Below are 27,730 nucleotides of genomic sequence, written 5' to 3' on the forward strand. Positions count from 1 at the left end.
AGATGTCAAGAGTGCAAGCTAGTCTTAGAATCAAAGAACCTGTGGATCATGAACTTAAAAAATAAAGGAAATTCTAAAAGCAAACATCAGCTTTTAATAACTTTCAAAATCACCTCTCTTCTTTTATAGAAGGCTTAGAGACTTTATGGGCCCTTTTTCATTTTTTTTTCCTGAAGAAAACTTTTGGACACACACACAAGCACACACAGCCCAACAGAAGCTGGTAAAGAAAGGGAAATATTTGGAAAAGTCTAATTCCACTTAACTTTGTCCTTTTGGTTTGGTAAAGTGGAGGTGAGACTCTCAAAAAACCTAAGGTTGCCAATGGTAGCAAAAGCACAGGACTCAAATGTATGCAAAATTCCCCTCCTTCCATTTTTTCTTAAAATGGCAGAGAAATCGTAAGTGCATGGAAATGTGTGGGTTTGTGTGCATGCACACACATGTGTGTGTAATTGTATAGACATATAATCAGACATGTTTCTTATTTAAATTCTGTGTTGTCACCTTAAAATATTGGCCTTAGGGCATTAACTTACAAAACAAATGTGTTTTGAAATGAGGAAACCGTTAAGGTTGACGATTAATTTATGGTGGGTTTTGCGATATTTAGTTAAGGTCACATGTGTTTAGCATTTGACACAGACATTCGAATCAAAGCTTCTATGTTTCAAAACATATAAAAAACAGTCCCTGACATCTTGCACCCTTGTGGCACTCCATGGCTTTTTTCCAAGTGGAAGAATTCCATTATGACATCAGTGGTTACAGTACTTCTCTATACACTTCCCTTGAATGAATGTAATCCAAATTTTGACAAGGGCTTCTGAAAGATTTCTAAAATTCTTGTAAAAACTACAATTTCTAAGGAGATAGTAGATACAGTTTTAAAATCTACTTTTTTTTTTTTTTTAGTTTTTTGGCCACACCGCAGGGCATGCGGGATCTTAGTTCCCTGACCAGGGATGCAACCCATGCCCCCTGCAGGGGAAGCGTGGAGTCTTAACCACTGGACCACCAGGGAAATCCCTAAAATCTACTTTGGAAACATGCCAGAAAGAGGAACTGACAATTCAGGGTTTTTTTGCTAAGTTGGAAGTGCTCATCCAGTTCCCTGAACCCTAGACCCAAATTGTCTGCTGGATGATGGGGAGGGCAAGCTCAAAGATTCTACCTAACACTGCTGCCATTTCTCTCCTGGACCCAGAAAGATGAGAAGGACCCTTTGTGATTTGGGGACCCTCATTATATAAATCTCATCTCCCTTTGACAAGCCCAGATAATTCTTTGCTTCTGTAGTTTCACCCCCATAGGCTAGTGAATCACCCCAGGGCTGATTCACTGACATCTCTGAGGGTGAGAGTTTACTCTTGGCCTCCTGGAAGAGAACTACAAGGAGTGGCTCTCCTGAGCTCCAGAAGGGCAGGAGCATCTTGCCAGGCACCTCTCCCAGCTCTTTCAGCCCCCATCAGAGTGCTAGTTCATCACAGAGAAAGCCAAGGCCTTCCCCAAAGCTTTGCGGCAGTTGAGCTTAGGCCAATTCTTGCAAAGAGGAACTTTAAGCTCGCTTTGGAGCCCTCAAGGGACCTTTTAACCATAAAGTGGTTGGAATAAAGTCTGGGCAGAAACAGCTTGTTGGGTTGTTATTGTTGTTATCATGATTGTATACTACCTAAATATTATATGTTACCTAAATGTTTCCAGAAGCTCATGGCATTTTAAACAACTCTCTTATTTTACAGATAAGGAAATCAAGAGCCAGAGAGGTTGAGCAACTTGCCCCTTTACAATATAAACAGTGTTGACACTATATTGTGTTGAGTGTGAGAGGGAGTCTATAAATATGGATGAATGAATGAAAAACTAAGTGCATGAATAAATCAGAGCAGGTAGAATGACTTGTCCTGATCTACAGATGCTCGGTCTTCAATACTGTCCATTTTCCAACTACCTCGGCACTGTTTAGTGTACAGTTAGATTGTTCCTTTTTCCATTGTCAAAACTTAAATTATGTAAACATTAAGCAGAAGCATAAACCTAAAACCCAAAGAGTTAAACATTTTCCAAAAGCTTTAAATGTTTGAATATTATAAATACATGCTTTATTTGACAAAGGTGACCCATACTCATAAATTAAAATGGAAGTCTATGTGAAATTCCACTGAGTATCATTATTCTAAAAATGTTCCCAGCATCTGAATCGCCCCTCTGTTCTCTGCAATGGCTCACATATGTGCACACCACCAGCAGGCAGTGGCGGAACAGAGGAGCGATTCACACAGAGATGCATTAGGAATTGGTTGATTCCACTGGCGGACATGGACTGGACAAGGAACTCCATTTTGAACTGTGTCTGACAAGGAGGGCTGGCCTAGGATACAGACTTAATGCTAGTGAAGTTGAGGGTCCATGATTCCAAATTGGAGTTGAAGAAACCCACCTTTTATAATATGACTACAAAATTGCTACAGGCAGGACAATCAGCTTGAAAACAGGACTAATTAAAGCCAGAGCCATATCAAGTTTAAATACCAGGCAATTTGACCTTTAGATGCCAGAAAAGGTCACCTGACTAGGTGACTTTTCAAGGTTACTCCCCAATTCAGTTCCATGCATGATCTCTGAAATCAGAGTTGGAATGTAGTCTACCTTATAATTTTCAGTATTGCTTTCATTTCTCCTTGCTGTTTTCCTAGCTCTGCATTTCTCTTCCCCGGAGTGCATACATACCTTCCTTTCAGCCTTAAGGATGCACACTAAATCCTCTTATCATTCAACACCCACATCACCATCAACACATTTTTATTTTTAATCATGCAGACTGGAGGAACTTTCCCCCAGTGGAAAATTATATTGAATATCCGTACAAGAGCCTTTTCTTCTCCCTGATATTAAGGGCGCTGTCAACGTTTTTATTTTTGAGATTTCTAACTCAACTAAATAAGAAAGAATGTCCCTTTCCAGTGAGATTCTTGGTACAGGGGAATCATTTGCTCATCTTTGATGAGTTCATTTTGAGAAAAGGAAGAAACAATCAACAACAAATCCTCCCAAATCCTAAAGCAAGTTTTTAAGTTATCATTTAAGATACTGTTGCTTTGGGGTAAATATTAAAGTTCTAGGAGAGAAATTGATTTGAAGAATTGAAATTATTTTAAATATTTTGAAATTTCAAGCTGGGAAAGTACACTAAAGGAAATGTTATAGCGACTTGAGTTTTTGTTTTCTAGCACCTTCTTGTTTCCCCATCCCCCTGAGAAGTATGCTGGTAATTGTTACTGTCTCCCTTTTCATCTTAAAGGGTGTCAGTGAAAAACAACTGAGTTGTACAACAATGGCCAGTCTATAATTAATACACATTATCAATATCTGGGTTGTCTGTCCGTAAGCTTAGAAGAAGGCCTCTAAAATTTCCATTGACATCCTGGCAACCAAAAGTGAGGTATTCAGGAGTCACCAAACCGTTACATATACTCGTTACATAATTCATTCCAGAGTGGTGCTTGTATTTGTGGTAGTTGGAGGCTTAGTAGTTATACCTTAATTTTATTTAAAAGCCAGAAAGAAACATTAAGCAACTGCTAATCATCACTTTGACTTCTTCTACCTTATTTTAAAACTCAATCATTCCTTGGTTTCATCATTTAGTGGACTCTTCAGAGTAACATTTTTTGGGGAAAATCCTTGAGAAGCTAATTCTTTTCACAGTGAATTCAATTTGCTTTTTATTGTCCCAAAGTAGAAAAGCATGAAATCACTTTTAGAACAACTGTAATCTGCTTCCACCGCCCTCTCATAGAGTGACAGAGACTTAACTGGCACAAACAAAGGGAGAAATGGTGATTAAAGCTTTATTAATATATGTAGGGGGAGAAAGTCTAATGGGCTGTCTTGTCTCTAAGAGTACTATCTTCTCAAATATTATATTTAAATCTTATAAAACATAAAAGGTATAACAAACTATTTCCTTATCACTGGTCCACTTGAAACCTTTACCACTTATTAGCTCTGTAACCTCAGCAAGTCATTTAATCTCCCTCAGACTTAGCTTCCTCATCTGTGACTTGGGATAATAAGCCTACATCAAAGGGTTATTCTGCGAAGTGAATGGAATAATGTCTACAAAACATTTTTATAAATTCTAACACACTAAAGTAGTAGTAGTAGTAGTAGTAGTAGTAGTAGTAGTAGTAGTAGTAGTAGTAGTAGTAGTAGTAGTAGTAGTAGTAGTAGTAGTAGTTGGGGTATGCATTACTATGCCAAATGAAGTATATTTGCAGTATGGATAAAAAGAGAGTAAGAATTTGTATAGCTAGGAGATCTGGAATGAAACCAATTGAAACATCGGGGAAAACCACAAAACTGAGGAATGGCAATAGAGGCAAAGGGAGAGGGAAGCCTTAGACAGCTGGGTACTTGTGTAGGTTGTGTGGGCCTCTTGGGAATCTTACAATCAGGATGTTTTCTTTCTTCTTTTTGAGAGAGTGTGATTGACTCAATGTAGGAAAAGGACTTCCACAGCCACATAGCCATGGTCTTTGCATTAAATGGCAGCTGGAAACAAGTCTGGGGAGAAGTTGTCATCTTGCATCTAGCTCCAGCCAACACCAAGCTGGGAGACGGACTCTGGAGTCAGACCTGGGTTTGAATTTCTTCCAGCTGCATGGCTTTTGGCAAATCATGTATCCTCTTAGGTCTCAGTTTCCTTATGCAGTAAGTTGATGTTAAGAAGTTCAGATAAGATAATGGCTAAAATGCTCCTGCCACATGATAAAAAATAAATTTTAATTTTGAGTTCTTTTATTAAAAATTAATTATAATCATTTTAATATTAACCAAAGCAAATATTTGCCAAAGAGAAAATGAATGCATGTGATAGTGCCTTTGCTTTCTTTTTCTTCTTTTCTTTCTTTTAAAATGTAAAATGTTCAATGAATGATTACTAGAGCCATCATAAGATTATGTATGATTTTAATGAGGTTGAAACTAACCACACTGCAGGGTTATGGTCTAGGTAAAACCTTTACTGAATCATTTGCTAAGTTCATATATGCAAGCACTGCAGAAAGTCCTAAACTTGGCCATTTTCTATGAAATTGAAAGGAGTATCTCCCATCCAGAATCCCTTTTGTGGGCCAAGAGGAATCTGGAGGCAATCTAAATAGTTATTCTTTTTTTGAGGGAGTGGAGATGAGAGGGTAGGGGTAGGATTTATAAGACTTCTGGTCTTATGAAATTGATGGACAAAGTTAAAAATGGCAACTCCAGAATTTGCTTTCAGGTCTGTTCATTATCTCCTAATGCAAGGGCTCCCTCTGCAGGCTCCAATAACCTTGGATCCTGTGTGGGAAGCGAAGTCCAGCTATGCAAGTACCTATTGTAAAATCTTATTTGTGAATGTCACTCTATCCACAGACAATAAAACTACATATCTGAAAATATCATAGTAAATGCACCTTTTAGGTACCATTGGCACTGCACTGTAGCAAAACCAGAGTTATCAAGGGATGAAATGAGTCCTGACCATGGTCCTCTTGTGCTCATTCACCTTGTTGTGGTCTAGCGTGGATGCATGGCCCATGGAACAAAAGACACTATACATTTTCAAGAACCCACCATAGTGGAGGGACACTATCTCTGTGGACTTACACAGCTCATTAAGGGCTTGATATTCCCATCTACTGAAAAGTATGATCCATAAACACCAAGGAACCACCCTAAAACCTGTTACTGACCAACTCTAACACTTGCAGAATGTGTTAAGGTAAGTCTTGGTTTAAAGTCTATCAGATTCATAGAAGCATATATCAGGTTATATTAACATAGATCAAGAGATTACAAAAGACAACTTTGATAGGTAAAACATAGTTATATGTCAACAATTACATAGAAAAGGACAGATAGCTTGTTTGAAGTAGACACTGCAGTACCACAGTTGACATGGATCACACCCTTAAAGCTCACTGGCCAAGGTTCAAATATACAGAGGGCAATAAGATGTCCACAGAGGCAGCTATTCTATTGCATTTAGCCTTTAGACACTCCTGAAGGGTGATGGTTGGGGGAACTGAATAAGAGAGAAAATGGAGCAAGTGTGTGAAACAGTAAGGTATAATTGGAGACCCTCACCTGGTGAATTTATAGATACTCCTTTTAAAGGTACCTCAGAAGTACTCAAGAAAGAAGAGATAATAGAAATGTATATAATATAGAACAAGTTCATGTTCTCTACTTGGAACTCTTGATGATAGGGGTAATCATTTAATCTGGGGGAAACTTGGGGTCACTAAAACTTGGCAGTCAGAAGGAGAGAGGTGTTAAAGAGATAATTAGTACCTGTGGTCTCAAAAGCAGCTAAGTATTAAGTGGAAGAGATGGATAGAGAAAACCAGAATCATAACAGTGGCCTGCAAGCAAAAGGGAATACATAATTATGAAGTAGAGATTAAAATAATTAACTCAGTAATAAAGTTTAAAGGTTTCCCCATTTTTAAAGGCCTTGTTTTCTCCAGAAGTATTTTAGGGTTTGGAAGTAGAAAGCAAAGCTAAATAAAAGATGGGATTTTTTCTACATAAACAATTTAATCATTTCTTATCATTTATGACTTTTGCACTGTTGAAAGCTATTGATATCAGCTACTTAGCTCCTAACAGGACATGGACAAAACAGAACCTAGGCCTAAGAGCTTGGGAGTCTAGGTTCAAAGCCTGGTTCTGGCCTTTTTTTTTTTCTTTATAACTTTATTGAGGCATATTTTACTTATCACAGAATTCACCTATTTTAAGTGTAGAATTCAATGATTTTTTTTAGTACATTTACCACGTTGTACAGCCATCATCACAAATCAGTTTTAGGACATTTTCATCCCCCCAACAACATCCCTCGTGCCCATTTACAGTTAATCCCCCTTCTTAGTTCCTATTCCTGGCCCCAGGCAACCACTGACTTACTTTCTGTCTCTATCAATTTGCCTTTTCTGGACATTTCATGTACATGGACTCAAACAATATGTAGTCTCAAATATTTGATTTATTTCATTAAGAATAGGGTTTTTTTGTTTGTTTGTTTTGGATTTTTTTTTTGCGGTACGTGGGCCTCTCACTGTTGTGGTCTCTCCTGCTGCGGAGCACAGGGTCCGGACACGCAGGCTCAGCAGCCATGGCTCACGGGCCTAGCCGCTCCGCAGCATATGGGATCTTCCCAGACCGGGGCACGAACCTGTGTTCCCTGCATCAGCAGGCGAACTCTCAACCACTACGCCACCAGGGAAGCCCAAGAATAGTTTTTGAGGTTCATCCATGTTGTAGCATGTAGCTATAGTTCATTCCTTTTTATTGCTGAATATACCACATTTTGTCTATCCATTTAGCAGTTGATGGACATCTTGGTTGCTCCCAGCTTTGTGCTATTATGAATAATTCTGCGAGGAGCATTCATTTGTAAGTCTTTGTGTGGACATATGTTTTCATTTTCTTTGGGTGTATACCTAGGAGTGAAATTACTTGATCAAATGGTAAAATTATGTTGAACTTTTTAAGAAACTGTCAAACTGTTTTCCAAAGTGGCTGTACCAGCAACACACAAGGGTTCCTATTTCTTCACATCCTCTTAGCCCTGCCTCTCAATAGCTGTGCAGCTTTGGGCTAACTTTAGTTCCCTCTGTAAAAAACCAGGTGGGGTGGGGAGTTAAGACTTACCAAGCACCTGCTCTGTGCTAGACATGGCGGCAGAAGCACGGCATTCTTTGTCTGCCTCCACTGTCATCTCCATGAAAGGTAGATATGATTTTCTATGTATCTGATGAATTTACAGAGGTTCAGAGAAGTTAGGTAAGTTAGTCATTGTCATACAGGATTCTTGTGAATACTAAATTATATCAAGTCTCATATACGAACACGCAGAGCACAGTGTTGGGGACACAGAAGGTGGCTAATAAAGGGATTTTCATTCCTCTGCTTCTTCCCATCATTCCCATCTCAAATGGGTCTAACCACAGGGCCTGACCTGCGCCAATCAGGCCCCAACAACTTTCTGGTGATAGTTGCCTATTATGAAACTGTCATGCAGTGGCGAATCTAAAAGCCTTTAGAGAACCCATCCTGCAGTCATAACCACTCTAGGGGCAGGAGTATCCTAAAGCCAATCCCTAACCCAAGTCGCATAAAAACATGAGAGCAACCAGTTCAGGAGAGGGTTATATCTTTTAACCCTTGTTTTTTATTCTTGTCTCTTCTTTCTCCCTCTCTTCACAATGGCAGTAATTACTTTTCCAAATTCCTGAGAAGGGAGTTCCGAAAAGTATATATCAAGGTTGCCAAGAATTTAATTGACTTTATTGCTCTGAAATGAACCCGTATCGGTTGGCTTGATAAATGCCAATAAGAAATAAAAACAGGGCTTCCCTGGTGGCGCAGTGGTTGAGAGTCTGCCTGCCGATGCAGGGGACGCGGGTTCATGCCCCGGTCCGGGAGGATCCCACATGCCGCGGAGCGGCTGGGCCCGTGAGCCATGGCTGCTGAGCCTGCACGTCCGAAGCCTGTGCTCCGCAATGGGAGAGGCCACAACAGTGAGAGGCCCACATACCGCAAAAAAAAAAAAAAAAAAAAAAAAAAAAAAGAAATGAAAACAAAGAGGAATAACACTCCCTTGACCAAGTATAGAAAAGTGATATGGAAGAAAAGTGCTCAATTATCATCTTAGTCAAATTCAAGGGTTTGGGATTTTAAAATATATTTCTGAATATGAAAATTCATATGAAATATTTTAATATGAAATTTTATATGAAATATTATACATCACAAAATTTCTTTTAATCATTAACTTGTCATTCATTGTGTCTTTTCAGGGAGAGCCTGGTGTCAGAGGCCCTCCAGGCCTCCCTGGGCCTCGGGGCATAGGAACCCAAGGGCCAAAGGTGAGTCCCTCAGGTCTGTGCTCTGGGTGAGGGTCAGGTACCACCCATGACGATGCATAGGAAGTGCTCATTCTGATGCTGACTTAGTTTTCTCTTGATTGTTGATGAAGAGTCTTATTTTCTTATATCATGTGAACTTTCAGTAAAATAGAACATTTAGGTCTATGAAGCCATTCTCTTCCCCCAAAGAAATTAGAAAGTTAATGTCTTTTTAAAAAGTGATTGCAAAGTGCTCAGAATATTCCCAGGTTCCTTAGAGGCTGTGCCATCATTAAGAAGCACGTGTTTACTTTGGCCAGAGGTGCCTCAGGTCGCCTTTTAACAGGACACCAGCTGATGGATCTATTGTGTGCTGTGCCTGTAGTTCGCTCTCTCCCCAGTGCAAGGGCCTAATTTATTGTCCCCGTGGAAGGTGAGAGGAACTTCCTTTGGCTCCCTTTGCTCTCACTTCTATTTCTCTTCCTTTTGTCACCTCCAATTTGGTGATTATTTATCCTTTTATTCTTTTAATCCAGTGTTTCTCAATGAGGGAGATGTTGTCCTCCCCTCTCCACCCCAGGGGGACACTTGGCAGTGTCTGGAATCATTGTGGGTTGTTACGTCACACTGGGGAAGGAGTGCTACTGGCATCTAGTGGGTAGACGCCAAGGATGCTGCTAAACAACACCCTACAATGCACAGGACAGCCTCCCATGATGAAGAATTATCCGGCTCAAAATGTTAATTATGCTGAGGTTGAGGAGCCCTGTTTCAATTGTTCATTCATTTGTTTAACAAATATTCCTTTGATTTGTTCAAAAAGGGAGGTAAAGTATCAGGCATGTTCATAGGGCAAACAGGTTTCAGAGAGCCACCCATCACAAATTCAAATGTTAAACACGTATATTTACATCCAAAATGCACAGAAGTGAATTAGAATCCTATTATCAGAGAGGAAAGGGAAAGGCCTTTATGAGGCAAAGATTTGACTGAGGATCCTAGAATTACCAAGATTCTTAGTTTATCCATTTTTGTCCATCAACTCCATTTTGACCGTGGGCTATTTCTTTTTTTTTTTTTTTTTTTTTGCGGTATGCGGGCCTCTCACTGTTGTGGCCTCTCCCGTTGTGGAGCACAGGCTCCGGACGCGCAGGCTCAGCGGCCATGGCTCATGGGCCCAGCCACTCCGTGGCACGTGGGATCTTCCCGGACCGGGGCACGAACCCGTGTCCCCTGCCTTGGCAGGTGGACTCTCAACCACTGCGCCACCAGGGAAGCCCAACAGTGGGCTATTTCTTAACCTTACAGATCCCTTTATATGGATAAAGATCCCTCCAAGATGTTAGTAGTTGTTATCACTGGGCGATGCAATGATGGGTCTATTTTTATTCTTCATTGTCATTTTAATTTCTTTTTCTACTTTTTTTTTTCCCAATGAGTTCCTCTTACAATCAGAAAAAAATAAAGCTTTTTCCCATATTGGAAGAAAAAGACTGACTTATACAGTAACTTTTATTAACTCAGGATTTCTCAAAGTTTGTTTCCTCAAAATGTTAATTTGGGAACTTCTGGGATAAACAAAGTTAAACTAATCTTTCTATTGTGGGACTTCTTGAGGCTTTAATATATTCATACCGTGGTGTAGAACATTTTCCAATCTTATTTGACCACAGAAGTCTTTCCTCAAGAAACATGGGGTCAACTTAAGCTGTAAGGAACATATACTGGGAAATGACACACATTTTGCTTCATTTACATATTTTCATAAAAATTCAACTCTGATCCACATCAATAGCTGCTGAATCTTTAACTGCAAGCCCTGTGAATTAATACACCATATTGAAATGGAGCAACACAGTGAAGTCTACATAGAATTATGTATGAGTGGTCTTCGAACCCCTGGTGTTCTAGGGGTTGACGGTAGAGCAGCTTGGAGGAGTCCAAGCAGATGAGGCTACGGGGCCAACGCTTCTGCTTACTCCAAGCAGCTCTGTCTTATCTCTTTACAGCTGGATTACATGTAAAACTTTTGCAAAGCATTCTGTGGCTTAAAATTTTTGTGAAAACACTACTTTATATCAATATGGGCAGCGTGGATGTAGGTCTCCATCAGACTGAAGTGAGAATGTAGCTGAGAGCAGTAGTCTGTTGTTTCTTTCTAAATCTCCTTAACCTTCTCTCCAATTTCTGTCTTCTAACAGGGTGATACTGGGCAGAAAGGCTTGCCTGGCCCTCCTGGCCCCCCCGGCTATGGATTACAAGGAATCAAAGTAAGTGAACAGGAGTGTGCCAGGGTCGCCTCTCAATTCACTAGGGCGATGGGGAGAAGAGGTTGTGGATAATACAAAATACGACTATTATGAAATGGACTTAATGTAAGCTTAGCAGTTTTTAGAGGCATCATCCAAAAGTGGAAACATGGTGTAAGTCCAACAGCTTCACAAACGCTAATCATTACATAAGTAGCTTGGAGAAAAATTGAACAGGTACAGTGGTTTAGTGTTCTGCTGGTTTCTGAGCTGAACGGAGAGTCTGTGCCCCACCACATGTGCTCTGTCTCCCTTACCTTCCTCACCTGTAGCCTCCGTTCTTTGCCCAGGGCTTCCCAAGTTCCCAGTTTTAGCTCACAATGGACTCACCCGGGGAGCTTTTGAATAATGCTGCTGCCCTACCCCAGAAGAAGGAAATCTGAATCTCTGCGGGTAGAGCTTGAGTACTGTGGGTTTAAAAGCCCCCCACATGATTCTCCTGAGCATCCAGGTGAGAACCCTGACTCTGTGCTACCTGAGTTCACAACCGCCCATTCTGCTTGATTTCTGTCTCAGCCGTGACAAGCCTATCTATCAAGATGGGACTCCCAGGGTCTCCCTTGTCTCAGTAGACAAAATTTGGCATCTACAGTCTGCTGTGTAATTTCAAACAATTCCCTCTTCTACTTCTAATATGGTTTATTTATTTTTTATTTTGTTACTGGCTCCCTCTCATTCTATTTGTTTCCACCCAAATAAGCTTCTATGGTTAAGCTTCAAAAATAATTCCCTCCTGGCTAATTGATATTGGCTCTAAAAAAGTGGAAGCATTTGGGCTTCCCTGGTGGCGCCGTGGTTGAGAGTCTGTCTGCCAATGCAGGGGACACGGGTTCGTGCCCCGGTCCGGGAAGATCCCATGTGCCGCGGAGTGGCTGGGCCCGTGAGCCATGGCCACTGAGCCTGCGCGTCCGGAGCCCGTGCTCCACAACAGGAGAAGCCACAACAGTGAGAGACCCGCGTATGGCAAAAAAAAAAAAAAAAAAGTGGAAGCATTCAAAATAAACTCTTTTTTAGATAGCAGAATTTCTTAGTAAGCAGGAGGCAGTAGGAGCTGAAGATAATAAATGTGAAAATGCTGTGTTGAAATTAAACCACCTACCTGTGTTAAGAGTGAGCTTTGTCGAGAGCAAAACTCATTGAATCTGTGATAAATCTTCCAATCTATCACGCAGAGTCTAGGGCTTCCACTGCAGATCTTTTTTGTTTGTTTGTTTGTTTGTTTTTTTGCTGTACGCGGGCCTCTCACTGTTGTGGCCTCTCTCGTTGCGGAGCACAGGCTCCAGAGGCGCAGGCTCAGCGGCCATGGCCCATGGTCCCAGCCGCTCCGCGGCATATGGGATCTTCCTGGACCAGGGCACAAACCCGTGTCCCCTGCATCGGCAGGCGGACTCTCAACCACTGCACCACCAGGGAAGCCCCACTGCAGATCTTTTACATAACAGTTGTTCATCTTTCAGGCTGAGGATCCAAGCAAACGCCAGTTAATACTGCTGATAGTGAACAAGCACAGGAAAATACAGCAGAAACCTGCTTCCTTGTAAACAGCATCTTTCATACTTAATCTTCCTATTCTACAGTTAAAAGAAAGTTTTGTATTTATGCGTTTGCTTTAGCAATGAACCTATAATTGACCACCGGCTTGTCACCAAGCTCAGTTCACATGTGCTGTGAGTTCATTATCACTACCTCGTTAAATCCTGTGCCAGCTTTCTCCCTTTGTTATCTGGGAACTATTTCCTTATTGACATAGGGGCCTCTTAGGCTGCACTTAATTTAACCTTACCAACTCTGCCCTTCCTTATGCCCTCCAGGTTATGCCTTGTTCAAAGTCCCTCCTGAGTGAAACTATGGTGGGAAATCTACCATAAAAAGGAAAGAACCAAAATGAAAACTGCCACGTATCCAGTCCTATCAGAAATGAGATAACCTTTCCTCCACCGAGGGTTGTGGCCTGATGCTACCTGGCAGTGAGCCTTGACCAAGGCTGCCTCACAAAACCTCTCTAGACATCCTGGCATCCTGTTGGCAACAGGGCAAAATTATTTCCCTTAGGATGCCTACCTCATTTGTCTGACCCTGGCTTGTACCATCACTGCAAAAGGGAGGGAACTGAAAAATCGAATTGGTGGTGTTCCTGAGTCATTTTAAGGCTACATATTTAGTGAAATTTCATTTCTTATGTTCATTTGTTGAATTTATTTCACACCCCTTTCTAAAATCCATTTGAATCCGTGAAACTTGCTTTAATTGGTACGTCTGTTGGTGAGACTTCGATGGACGCCCTTGCTGTTAACCTTTAACATCAGGGCCTGACTTGTACCCCATCTCTCTATGCCATCCCAACCACGGGGAAAATAAGGGCTCGGGCTGCAATCACAGAAGTGATCTGCTCTAGCACTGACCTAACTTCGTTGCTAGAATATTGACTTTTCAGTCAGTTATTCATTCAGCCAACCAACCGACCGACCAACCAACAAACCAACCGATACTGACTAAGCACCATCTATGTCAGGGAAATAGGCTAAGTGCATCATAAAACAATGAGTAAAAAGATGTGAATTCTGTCCTCATGGGGTTAGACATAAAATAGTCACTTTTTGAGCTTCAGAGCATATGGAGGGGTGGCACGGTGAAATGAATTGGGTTACAGGGGTAGGCAAGAGCCCTGTAGGGTCCAGTAGGCCACAGTAATGAGTAGTCTTAATCCTAAGGGCAACTGAAAGAGCAGGGTGACATGATCGGGCAGGTATTTAGACAAGACTTGCCATTGCTCTGCAATCCCCACTGTGGCCCAGCTGCTCCATGCTGCAGAGGAGCTCCAGCTCCTCCACGGGCCTCAGTGCTTTTTCTCAACCACACATGTCTACTGATTGTATGGATGAATACAAGACTGTGGCTCTTTTGTCCCAAGGTGGCCTTGGCCATTCGGGTTCACAGCATAGGTCAGGAGGTTACATGATGCCACCATCTTGTCCCACGTGAGCCTCCAGCACTGACCATTTTCCCTAGATATGCCAGTAATCCTCAGATTAAGTCAGGAGGGAGAAGGGATGGGGCTTGGTCTTGAGGGATTGCTTGATGTGTCAACTAGCCCTTGAAGGGCCAAGAGAGATGGAAAGAGAGGATGGGTCATCCAGGTTAAAAAGCCAAGTATGAGGACAGACAGAAATGGCTTCTCCCCCCACCCCCCTCTTCATTTCTACTCAGGAGCCATGCCTGTTTTCCTCTCTCCATCTTTGTTTAAGTCAGTTCCTGTGGCCTGATCAGCCCTGACATTCTCAGAGGATCAGGAGGTCCTTATAAAAATAGGATTCCTGATGGCCCTCCATTACCTTAGGAGTTTCTGAAACAGATGTGTGGACTGGACTATGACTCCTGCTATGCATAAATCCTTCATTCATTACAAAAATGAGCTTCCATGCCACTGGCTTCCATTCTCTGTTTAGGTCTGAACATGACTGATCTCTTACTGGCTGAGGAAACACTCCCTGTGTTTAGGTTGTGGCAAAGGATGGGCTGACTGATATTTCAGACCTCGCCAATTTGTTATCAGTGTGAACAAACAGCCTCAATGACGTGCTGGGGGAATCCAGTGAACACTACCTGGTAGAAATCCCAGTGTCTCCAAAGCTGACAGAGTGTGATGACTGCAGTGGTTCCATGGTCACAGAGCTAACAGATCAACTTCCGAGAATCCTGGGGCCCAGAAATGGAGAGAAACTTAGTCCCAATGACCTCTCCCCTCGATCTACATTCTGATCTTCATGATCTGATGGAAAGAGAATGAGCCTGAGAGCCGCTCGGACCTCAGCCTGAATCTGTCTAGTTGTGTAAGCTTGGGCACCTTATTTATCTTTGTCGAAGCTTAAAACGTACTCATCTTTAAAATGGGGATAATAAAGCCTATTTCACAAGGTGTTGTAAAGATAAAATTGTACAAAATGCCTAGTACACAGTAGTGGATACTCAACCAGAGCCTGGGCTATGGAGTCAACAGATTTGAATCATGGCTTCCTGAGTACTACACCTCTGCCTCAGTTTCCACATCTGAGGAATAATGATAGTGAGGATAATAATAGTACTATTTTCTAAAGTTGTTATGAGGAATAAATGAAATTAAATGAGACAGTATGTGTAATATATCTAAAACAAGGTTTGACACATGGCTACATATGCCATAAATGTTTGTAGTTATTCACATTATAATTTCTTCTAGCTTCCCTTCCCTTTCTACTAGTCCCTCTTATATTTTCCAGAATGAAGGCCCAGAATTTTGACAGTCATGTGATGTAATGCTCTAAAACATAAAATTTTGGTTGCATTAATTAGTGTAGGCCTGGCACCTGTACCAAAAAGACCACCAAATGTATAATGGGTCAAATACAACAGAGGTTTCTGTTCATATGGCAGGCCAATGGGAGTCTTCCTAATTGGTGGGCAATTTTCTTCCACATAGAATTTCAGAGAACCTCAACTTCCATTTATGTTTCCTCCATTGGATGGGCCCCTTTACCACTTACACCCAGCAAGCAGAAAGGGGAGAGTGTGGAAGAGGCACACCTGCTTCTTAAGAGTCTTGGCCAAGAGGTGACACACATCACCTCTGCCCACGTTTTAGTGGCAAGAACTAGTCTCATGGAAAGCTAGTCTAACTATGTGACCAGAAAGAAGGGGAACCAGGGGTTTGGTAAAGAGCTGGCAATTGCCATGCAAAATTCAACCTGCCTCCAGGAAAGATGGAAATTTAAAAGCTATATGTTATTCTGAAGTATGTTGGTGCTTCTGGAAGAAAACAGAAAACAAGAGTGGTCTCCATGGCAACTTCCAGAATGCCTGTCACTCTCCTTATACTGTTGGGCACAGTGATCTGGCTTACAGGGACTGGGTTCAGCTTTATCATTCTTTTTATCCTATCTTCAAAAAAAAAAAAAAACCCTCAGAGTCTTGCTATCTTCTTATTTCAAGCAGCATCAGAAGTACCACTGGATAATTTAGAAATTGCCTTGAGTAGACAGGCTGAGTACCAACCAGCCAAAGAAGTAGAGCAGGCTTGGGGTTTAGTGAGATGAGGAAACAAACAAGAAATGCTCATTCTTGTCTTTGACAGAGCCAGGGCCAAAGGGACACCTGAAACCAGGCAGGAGAGCTGTGGTCGAAAGGCTGGAGAGAGGCAGGGATGGCATCAGAGGAGGGAAGCAGAGCTGATACAATGAACCTCATATCATGAGACAGAGAAGCCAGCGATTAGGCTCAGGTGGAGAATAAGGGAAGGGTTGGAGTCCTAGGGGATTACATGGGATGCCAGTAGCATTGGAAATCAGCAGGGGTGTGAGGATGGGTGAGTCAGCCCAGCTTGCATAGGGACAGCAAGCTGGGCTGACTCACCCAGCTTGCTGGGTGAGTTATGTAGTACTGCGTCCTATAGTACTGCATAGTTTATAATTATGTGAACATGCGGCCATTTTAGATTGTTGTTTTTCTCTCCCTTTCCTTCCTCCCTGCCTCCTGCCCACCTGTTCATATCTGTCTAATATACAAAGATGTAAATACTATATATGTATTTCTTTTCTTTCTTGTAACAGATATTGTCCATATAAAACAAAGTTGAGGGGCTTCCCTGGTGGCACAGTGGTTGAGAGTCCGCCTGCCGATGCAAGGGACACAGGTTCGTGCCCTGGTTCGGGAAGATCCCACATGACGCGGAGAGGCTGGGCCCGTGAGCCATGGCCGCTGAGCCTGCGCGTCCGGAGCCTGTGCTCCGCAACGGGAGAGGCCACAACAGTGAGAGGCCCGCATACCACAAAGAGGGGAAAAAAACAACAAAAAAAAAACCAAGCTGAGTAAAGGACATGGATAATAAATTACCCTTAGTTGCTGCTACCATCTTGATAGCCCATGAATTTCACTGTTGAAAATTTATATAATGTATTTTATCTTTTTCCCACTTCTCAATGCTTGGTTAGAAATAAGTTACTAGTATATATGTTTTCCCTTCTCTATTCAGCAAGGTAAGAGACATCTTTACTGCTCAGAGCTTTGAGCCTGGGGAGAGATCTAGGGCCATATTATATGCTCTAAATTCCATGTGTTATCTTATGCAAGCCTCACCAGCCTATAAGGTAGGTTCTAGGAAACTAGGGCACAGAGATGTTAAGTCATGAATCAAGGTTGCTCACAGCTACCCATCCAGGCGGCCCCCCTGAAATAATCATGTGTTGAGTAGTAATCAAGTCAAGGTAGATGTCAGAGAGAGGAAAAAGATCAGTTTAACACTTTCAAAATTAAATGCCACTCAAAATTTTTATTTGCACCTTGCGATGTAAAGTTGGCCCTTTGAGAGGTGAGATATATACTGTGAGGTCTTTTTTCTTGATAATCTAAAATTTTTTAAAAGAAAGAAGCATAAAAAGTACTTCTTTTTCCCTGAGCACAGTTCTGTCCGAAGCCAGGGGTTGGACACGTGACCTTTTGAAATCAATCACCAGGCATAAGGCTAGGAATTACAGCAGGATCTGGGTGGGCATGCGTAGCTGCTGTGGGGTGAAGCGGTTATAACCACTATACTAGTCACACATTCAAAGGCTTATCAAGTCCTTTCCGGTTTGGGTGGTTGAACGACATACTCTTTTGTACTGCAAACCTCTGTGACAAGTCAGTGAGTGGCCAATTGGTCTGTAATGTAAACTTTTTATTGCTTTTACACACATCTTAAGAACTTCATAATTACTGGCTTTTTATTATCAGCGTCTTTGCTTATCTAGTTGCAGATATGACTTCTTATTTTAAATATAACAAGCGAGGAGAAATGAGGTAAGTTACCTGTTCAAGATCACTCACAGAATCCCTAACAAAGCAAAGACTGTGGAGTCTATGGGTGTTGGTGGCTCAAACTGACAGGTGATCAACCTAACCCCAGAATAATCTCTCTTTCATCTTATGAAAAAGTCTTCAAACAATAATTCTTTAGAACTGCTTCTCACATTATCGTAATGGGAATCATGGGTCCCACTGGTGTGCACTCTGCCCTAGGTAACCAAGAGAAGAGCAAAGAGTACTGAAATAGAGAAAAACAGGCAACAAAATTATCTGCCTCTAAGAGAGAGGGAATTAGGAAGAAAAAGGAAAAAGGGAAATAAAGAAAACTGGTTATGGTGAATTGAAATAAAGAAATTGGTTATGGTGAATTCTTTAGGATGCTATGGTTAATAATGCTTTTGGCCTTAAAGTTTCTACTACCTGAAATTAATGTAGTTACTGTCTTTTGGTTACATTTTCCTGGTATTCTACTTTCATCCTTTTACTTCTGCCTTTTTGTATCCTCTTACTTTACATGTTTCCTTTAGACAACAAGTATCTGGATTTTTAAAACTCTAGTCTGACAATGTTTCTCTTTTGCCAGGAGCATTAATTCATTTACATTTAATGTAACTAGTGAACTTTTTTTTTTTAAGATTTATTTATTATTTATTTATTTAATTTATTTTTGGCTGCGTTAGGTCTTAGTTGCAGCTCGCGGGATCTTCATTGTGGCTCGCAGGATCTTCGTTGAGGCATGTGGGAACTTTAGTTGCGGCACGCTGGTTTCTCTCTAGCTGTGGCATGTAAGCTTCTCTCTGGTTGTGGTGCACAGGCTCCAGGGAGCATGGGCTCTGTAGCTGTGTCGTGTGGGTTCCAGAGCACATGGGCTCTGTAGTTTGTGGCATGAGGGCTCTCTAGCTGAGGCAAGCAAGCTCAGTACTTGTGGCCCACAGGCTTAGTTGTCCCGCGGCGTGTGGGATCTTAGTTCCCTGACCAGGGATTGAACCCACGTCCCCTGCATTGTAAGGAGGATTCTTTACCACTGGACCACCAGGGAAGTCCCACTAGTGAACTTTTAAAATTTATTTCTACCCTCAAATTTCAAACTATTTGTCCCACTTATTCTATGTTTCTTTTTTTTAATCTTGTCTTTCCATTTTAAAGATTTATTAATTTAACTGTTGCATTTTCCCCTTTACTAGTTAGGAATTTACACATTTTCTTCCTCTTTTTTCAATACTTCCTCCTAAAAATATTCACATTTGCCTTATGAAATATCCATAACAACTTTCTGGTTACTACAATAACTTAGAATGCTTTAATTCCATTTGCCCCTACCTTAATATTATTATTGTGGTTTTATATTCTAATTAATTTTAAATCCTTCAAGACATTTTTATATGATTGCTGTTTATTTACATTTATCCACATATTTTCTAGTCTCTTCCTTTTTAATCCACCTTGCATCTCATACTGGAACCATTCTCCTTCTGCCTGACTTGGATTTTTCAGAATTTCTTTTGGTAGGGAAATTCTACTAGTACAATCTCTCTCCATTTTTGTTTGCCTGAAACTAAATATATTTATTTCTCCTTAATATCTGCTTAAAATATATTTTTCTGAGTATAGAATTCTAGGTACACAGTTTTCCTCTCAGTGCATAGGAGATTTTCCCATCCTTTGGCATCAATGTTACCTGTTGGTTTAGCTATTCCATTGGTGGTAATTTGTCCTTTTCTCTATGGCTTTTTTTTTTTTTTTTTTTTTTCCAGTACGCGGGCCTCTCACTGTTGTGGCCTCTCTCGTTGTGGAGCACAGGCTCCGGACGCGCAGGCTCAGCGGCCATGGCTCACGGGCCTAGCCGCTCCGCGGCATGCGGGATCTTCCCGGACCGGGGCAGGAACCCGCGTCCCCTGAATCGGCAGGCGGACTCTCAACCACTGCGCCACCAGGGAAGCCCAACAGTGAGCTTTTATAAATCTTATTTTTGGCGTATGCAATTACGCCTTTAAATAGTGGCTCTTAAATTTCAAAGGAGAAAATAAATTTTTTATCTATTAGAATACTAGTCTTCTGAAAGTTCTCCAACTGGCTCCTGTTGGTTTTAAGTCAGTAGTTCCCATTGTTATTATTATGCCAGTTTTAGAAAAAAATAAATCTTCCACAAACCTCAATCTGTTCTTCCTTCTTAAGTTACCTTACTGTGGTGATTTGGTAAAGCAAACAAGTTTTCTGTGTCTTCTTGTTACGTATATACTTAAATAATAGTGCACACACACTCTGCCAGGATTGTGAAATGAGTAATGCTAATACGCCCTTCAAAACAGAATGCTTTTGTTCTGCAAATAAGGAAAATAAGTTTACATACAAATTTTAAAATCACATCTTCTTCCTGCTCAAAATCAAGGATACTGACTCTAATACTCAGTCTTGGCTAGTTGTACAAAATTTTGTTTCAGTAGTTCATTCAGTAAGTGTTTATTGAGTATAGGTAAATATGCTGGCTCTATTCTAGGTGCTTGGGATGTATTATGAGCAAAAGAGACAAAGATTCCTGCATTTATGGAAACTGCATCCTATTGACAATAAATATAATAAATAAGTTATATAGTATGTTTGAAGATGAAAACTATTATGGCAAAAAAGGAGAGCAGGGTAAGGCGGATAGAGGGCTATGATGAAGTTTTAAGAGTATAGCATCATGAGAAGATAACATTTGAGCAGAGACCTGAAGGATGTGAGGGAGGGAGCCTTGTGGATTTCTGAGAGAAGCACATCCCAGGCAGAGAGAAGAGCTTGTGCAAAGGCCCTGTGGTAGCAGGAGGCTGCCTGGCATGTTTAAGGAAGAGCAAAGAGACTTGTATGTCTGGAGATGAGGTCTAAGAGGTAATAGCAATGAAGTTGGAGGAGGGCCTGATCAAGTATAGCCACATAGGCCCTTGGAAGGACTTTGGCTTTTACTCAGAATGAAGTGAGGAGCTATTTTCTAGGTTTTGACCAACAGCGTGATATGGTCTGACTGACTTTTAGAAAGAACAACAGTGACTGCTGGGTTGAGAATAGATGTAGTAGGACCAGGACCAGGATTGGACTAAGGAGGCTATTTAGGAATCCAGGCAATTATAAATGGTGTTTGAAAATCTAAGTTTTGTAATCTAGTTATGTAAATTTAATTCCCTAGGAAAGAATTTATATCTAGTGGCCTGTGTCTGAAAACAGAAATGTGTAATAGGAAACATTCTGACAAAATTGATGCCAGATATGTAAATGTGACTGCAAATCTACCAACTGAATTTTGAGCTATTGAATCATACTGAACTATACTTTATATCTGGATTGTGGCACAAAAATAAAACATCCTAACCCTAGATACATGTTTTCATTATGCATTTGGAGAGAACAAAGGTGGAATTTTCCTCTCCTCTTTTGCCTTTATCTCTTTGCTCCCTTTCTCTCTCTCTTCCGTGTATGATAATTACATGCTGAGACATTATAGGTGAAATTGTGAGGTTTATAAGATATACGTGACCGAAGTAACACTTGCTGTTACCTGACTTCCCTGCCAAAGTCCAGTAAAAGAGGTATCTGTCTTCTATTGGCCATTAGAAAACATCTGGAATGTACTTTTTAGTAAACTAAACCCTCATCCATGGTAAAGATGTGGATGTGAATATGTTATCCAAAATCTATTGATAGTTTATAATTTTTAAAACCTTTATGTATTTATATAACAGGAAAATAAATCTAAAGTGTTTTTAAACACATACCCAAAGAGATCAGCTTCAGAAATTAGCAAGACTGTATGATCCAGGCACCCAATCTTAAGTCTTCTCAACACCTTAGCTCCCAAAGATCTAGTCATACCGAAAGCCTTTCAATTCTCTGTGAAAGCTGTGTTCCATGGCCCCAGGTCTTTTGCATGTACTGTTTCCTTTTCTTGGGGAGATCCTTTTACCCCCCACTTCAGCAGGCTCACTCTTACTCATATGTCAGGCACATATTAGGTAGCACTTCCTCCAGAAGTCCTCCCTGTTTGTTTGTTTTGTTTTGTTTTGTTTTGTTTTTTGGCCGCACCATGCAGCTTTTGGGATCTTAGTTCCCTGACCAGGGATTGAACCCTTGCCCCCTGCAGTGGAAGCGTGGAGTCCCAGCCACTGGACCATTAGGGAATTCCCCCTCCCTGTCTTCTTAATTCTGTGTTCCCTTTGTGTTTTCACTGGATAACCCCCATGATAGCACTTCTCACATTCTATCATAGGTGCTTGCTTTCTTATCTAACCACAAGACTGTGAGCTACGTAAGATGGCAAATGTCTTGTGTCTTTTGTTTTTTGGTACCTGAGCACCCAACAAATGCCTGGTGCATATTAGGTATCTAATAAAAAATGAATCCTGTCTATAGCCTTCCTTAATATTTATCATCTTGCCTATTTCCAGAGCATTCACTCAATAAATATTAGTCAGCATCTACGATGTGCTGGCCACTGAGCTAAGTGCAGGGGACAGAAGTGACTGTGAGGCTAAATAAAACACCTATGCATGGAGGTTAGATTCTATAGACTTTCCATCTACCAAAAAGAAACTTTGTATAATTTAAAAAGAGATCAAAACATGCAGTGGAGAAGAAAATAGGGACCAGTGGATTGGGTCTGTGGGCTTTTTATCTTATAAAGGATAAGATGACTTTCTTTAATATTTTGACTTCATATTTATTTCACCCACAGTGAAAACTACAAGTCTACAGAGTCTGAGTCTATAAACCTCTTTATAAAGCACATTTCCTTCAGTCTGAGACATCCGCTACATACATTCTCTCACATGCTATCTAAGTAGCGAAATGTGTTTGTGTTGAAAGTATTGGGTTAAAGATTTGTATAGGAGATGGATCTGGGAACTAGGGAGACTGAAGCATATTTCACACCTCAAGGAGAGCCCATTTTTTGTGAGCCACGGAATACCTGTATTTATAATTTACCACTTCTCATTGCATAAGACAGTGGCATTGCAAACAGCCTTGACAAGAAGAAGCAAAATGTCCTCAAGTTTAACCCTGGTTACTTTGCTGGTGAAATCATGAACTGCAACTCAATCCTAATAATGGCAGCCAATGTGGAAAACAGTTTCCCAGAGTTGTCAGCTGTATTGATAGTAGATTCTAAAGTACGAATTAAAGGGACAAAAGACACAGGGCGACACTTCTCCAACTGGGAGAATCCCTTTACCACCTGCTTTTGCTTCTTTTGTCAAAACGCTCCCTTCTTGGCTATGCTCTTTGTCTTTCTTCACTGTGCATCCCTAGCCCTTGACATTCCATGCTGCATGTTGAAAAATGGGATAGAAGCTCAGGCAGTGGGTAGAAGGAATTTTAAGCATTCTTACTTAGGGATTTGGGATAAGAACCCATGCCTGGCATACTCAAAGAACATCAGGGACAGGATGACTGGAATGCAGTGAGTCATGAGGTGTGATGCGAAGTCAGTGGAGAGCTCTGCATAGAGGAGTAACCTGATATAAATCATGTTCTGGCAGCATGTGGGAAGTAGACTGTGCGGGTACAAAGACAAATTAAAAGTTGGGATAGGAAGAGATTGCCAAAGTGCAGGTAAGAGATGGTGCTGGTTTAGCCCAGGGTGGTAGTGGTGGAAATGGGAAGGGATTCCACCACTGGAATTGGTAAATTGGATTCTGGATTGGATGTGGGATGTAATTTAAAGGAGTCAAGGATGACTAAGATTTGGGGCCTGAACAACTGAAAGGACAGAGTTGCCACTTTCTGAGATGGGAGAGACTATAGGGAAATGGGGATGGATAGGTATGGAAAAAATAGCTCACATAGCCTGAAATTTTGATTTGGACATGAAAAGCTAAACCTCCATCAGAGCTTTTTTTTTTTTTTTTTTTGCGGTCGGACCCGCAGGCCCAGCGGCCATGGCTCACAGGCCCAGCTGCTCCGTGGCATGTGGGATTTTCCCGGACCAGGGCACGAATCCATGTCCCCTGCATCAGCAGGTGGACTCTCAACCACTGTGCCACCGGGGAAGCCCCCATCAGAGCTTTTAAGTAGGTATTTGGGGATAGAAATCTAGAGTTTGGAGCAGAGATCAATACAGGAAATATACATTTGACTTAACAATATATAGATAATATTTAATGTCTTGAGAGTGGATGAGTACATGTGGGGAGTGAATGCACATTGAAAAGAGAAGTGGGCCCTGGGCCCTTCAGCAAAAGGAGGTTTTTATAACGAAAAGGACTCAGCAGGGGAGACGGCAAAGTAGTAGCCAGTAGGTAGAGAACCAAGAGGAGGTGGATCCTGGAAGCCAGGTGAAGTGTTTCAAGAAGGAGAGCATTGTCAGCTACTTTTGGTGCTGCTGATTGGATGAGAGCTGAAAAGTGATCATTAGATTTGACAACATGGAAGTCACTGGTGATCTTGACAAGAACTGTGTGTGTAACACACACACACGTATTCATGCATACAGAGGGGGAGGGAGGGAGGGAGAGGGAGAGGGAGAGAGAGGGGGGGAGAGAGAGAGAGAGAGAGAGAGAGAGAGAGAGAGAGAGAGAGAGGAGAGAGAGAGAGAGAATAAAATACAGGGGGAAAATCTTAACAACTGATGAATCTGGGTGAAAATAATATGGGAAATATTTGCATGATTATTGCAATTTTTCTGTAAGTTTGAAATTATTTTTAAATAAAATGTTTTAAAAAGAGATAATGGTGAGAAAGGAAGTGAAGACAGAACATATAGGCAACACTTTTGAAAAGGGAAACATAGAAATAAGACTGATAGAGCGAGTGAAGTGTGTGATTAAGGAAGTTTTTTTTTAAAGGTGAGAGATATTATGGTATGTTGTATGCTGATGGGAAAAACCTAGTGAACAAGGAAATATTCATGATGCCAAAGAGGAAGTAGCTGCTAGAGGCATTGCCCTTAATCTTCTGAATTAGAAGGGTTTTTCCTCATCCTCTGCCCATCCATCACAAGAATCTATTCTACAGCATTCTCAAAGGCATCTGGCCATCCAGACTCTGGGCATGCTAGGGAGAAGAAGCTTTTTTCCTTTCTTGTATGTTTTCCAATGACCTTGTAACAAATTCAAAAAGCTTTGTTACCTTTAAAAATGAAAATTGCACATCCTTGTATCAAATCCAAAGACCTCACAATCACTCAAAGTTGTGAAAGTCTCCCTCTGTCGCCTTCAGTCCTACCCTGTAAAGGTTGCCTCTGTTTGCAGTTTGGGGGTGTAGCTTCCACATTTTCAACTAGATTGCAAAAACACGCACATATATAGCACAGCAACCTTTAAAAATCATTCTATACATAATTTCCCCAACTCGCTCACCCTACCCGCTCCCGCATCTCAGTTACTAGAGCAAGCATGGCCCTTCAAATCAACACATAAAGATTTACTATATTTTTTTAACAGCTACATAGTAGTCCAATACGTGGGTGTAACATAATTTATTTATATGTTTCCCTTGAGAACATTCTTGTATTTTCCCATACTTGTACTGGTATTAAATATTTCCATTTCAATATATATATATTTATGTATGTATTTATGTATGTATGTATGTATGTATGTATTTATTTATTTTGCGGTATGCGGGCCTCTCACTGTTGTGGCCTCTCCTGTTGCGGAGCACAGGCTCCGGACACACAGGCTCGGCGGCCATGGCTCACGGGCCCAGCTGCTCCACGGCATGTGGGATCTTCCCGGATCAGGGGACGAACCCGTGTCCCCTGCATTGGCAGGCGGACTCTCAACAACTGAGCCACCAGGGAAGCCCCCGTTTCACTATATTTTGAAAGGCTTTTTCTATAGCTATAATTGGTAGACCTTTCTTCTTTATGTTGGACTGAAACCTGCCTCCCTGTGAATTTTTCTGCAGTTGTTAATCCCTTGATGTGGTTTTCAACTTCACTGTGAGCATGAGTCTAGGCTTATAAAAATTTGTGAATATAATTTCATTATACCATATTTGTCTCTTTTACTGTTAAATGTTAACTCAAGTGTTTTCTTACTTTAGCCTTGAAGCAAGCATGATGCAATTAAAGCCTGAGTTAACTTTGTTAATAACAGAATTTTCTTAAAAGATATGTTTTTATAGGAGACTGTGACTTTGTTTTCACAATATTTCATTCTGTTTCTTGGCCTCAGATATGCCACCCACATCTGTGTGTTCTGTGGTACAGCAAGGACAACTCTTAGGTTGTCATTACGCAGCTTACGAAGACAGTAGAAGAGTTTTACAGGGAAAAATCAAGAGAAAAATTTCCATATATGAGTAGCGCTGCCCCTCTGAAACTTGCATCTGAATTGTCAGGAACAGTTACTACCATGCTAAGTTGAAAGCAATGAGAAAGGAAAACAAGGCATATAAATGAATGAGGTTGAGGACAGCCTATAGGAATTATTAACCATAAGCCTCCATTGTACTTTTATTCTTTCAACTTTTTAAAATTAACGTAATTTTCTTTATTTTCTTAAAAAACAGACTTGGATATATTTATCATTTCCATTTTTTAAAACAAATCATTATTTTCAGCTATTTCAGTTTTTAATTTTTTTTATTGTGAGTACACTTAACATGAGATCTACTCAAACTTTTAAGTGTACAGCACAGTATTGTTAGCTCTAGGCATTATGTTTACGACAGATCTCTAGGACTTATTCATCTTGCATAACTGAGACTTTATACCCGTTGTCTCCTCATTTCCCCCTCCCCTGAGCCCCTGGCAACTACCATTCTACTCTGCTTCTGTGAGTTTGACTATTTTAGTTATCTCATATAACTACTATCACACAGTATTAGTTCTTCTGTGACTGGCTTATTTCACTTAACCCTCCTATGTTCACTGCAGCACTACTCACAATAGCCAAGATATGGAAACAACCTAAATGCCCATTGAGGGATGAATGAATTAAGAAGATGTGGTATAAACATCTAATAGATTCCTAATCACCGCCCTCACAAAAGAAGGAAATTCTGCCATATGTGACAACGAGGACCAACCTGGAGGACATTATGCTAAGTGAAATAAACCTATAATACTCTTGTTTAAAGAATTCATAGGACTTTATAAATATTACTCCTTTAATCCCCATAGGATATCCAGAAAGAGACACATAGATGAGCAAGTACTGTGAATCCTCTGGTGAAAGAAATACTCTAAGAGGGCAATTAGCTGTTAGTCCTTTCTGTGCTTTTGATTCCTGGTAAAGAATAACCAGCTTATAGAATGCTACTGTCTTTCAGTAGCTGTCATCCTGATAGGCATGTAACATGTAACACACAGCATTTAAAAGCAATCTATGTCCACGATGGCTTTTCAGTGCCAGTGTCAACCATACCTCCAGAATTTCTTGGTGGGAGGGGGCAGCAATTTAAGTGTCAGGGAGGCCAGGGGCCTGATCTGGAAGGGTGCTGGCATAGCAGGTACTCTGCTTACAGTGGGTTGGAGGTCAGCGGTGTGGCTGGAGATCATGGGATGAAGTGTGGGTGTAATCCACCCCTGGGTCTATTTTTGGGTGCACCACACAAGTTAATGGGTCTCACCAAACCTACTGATAGGAAATAACTTAGACCTAAGGGAAGGCCTGGCTTAATGTCACATTGGTATATTCTTTTCGATATAATTAAACATGTAACGTGTAGTCTAAATGCATATTTCCCTTTCCGCAGAATCATATGGTGATGATATGAAGATCATTTTTTTTACCA

At 41.0% G+C, this 27,730-nt stretch overlaps 1 protein-coding gene across 1 annotated transcript in view; it reads left to right on the forward strand.

Annotated features, from left to right (window-relative positions):
- Positions 1-27,730, forward strand: part of COL28A1 (collagen type XXVIII alpha 1 chain) — a 173,497-nt gene that overhangs the window by 89,252 nt on the left and 56,515 nt on the right. Inside the window, 2 exon segments of the mRNA XM_060107715.1 lie at positions 8,847-8,915; positions 11,096-11,164. Coding sequence (XP_059963698.1) covers positions 8,847-8,915; positions 11,096-11,164 — 138 coding nt within the window.

Source organism: Mesoplodon densirostris, chromosome 9 (genome assembly GCF_025265405.1).
Source record: "Mesoplodon densirostris isolate mMesDen1 chromosome 9, mMesDen1 primary haplotype, whole genome shotgun sequence".
NCBI classification, from domain to species: domain Eukaryota; kingdom Metazoa; phylum Chordata; class Mammalia; order Artiodactyla; family Ziphiidae; genus Mesoplodon; species Mesoplodon densirostris.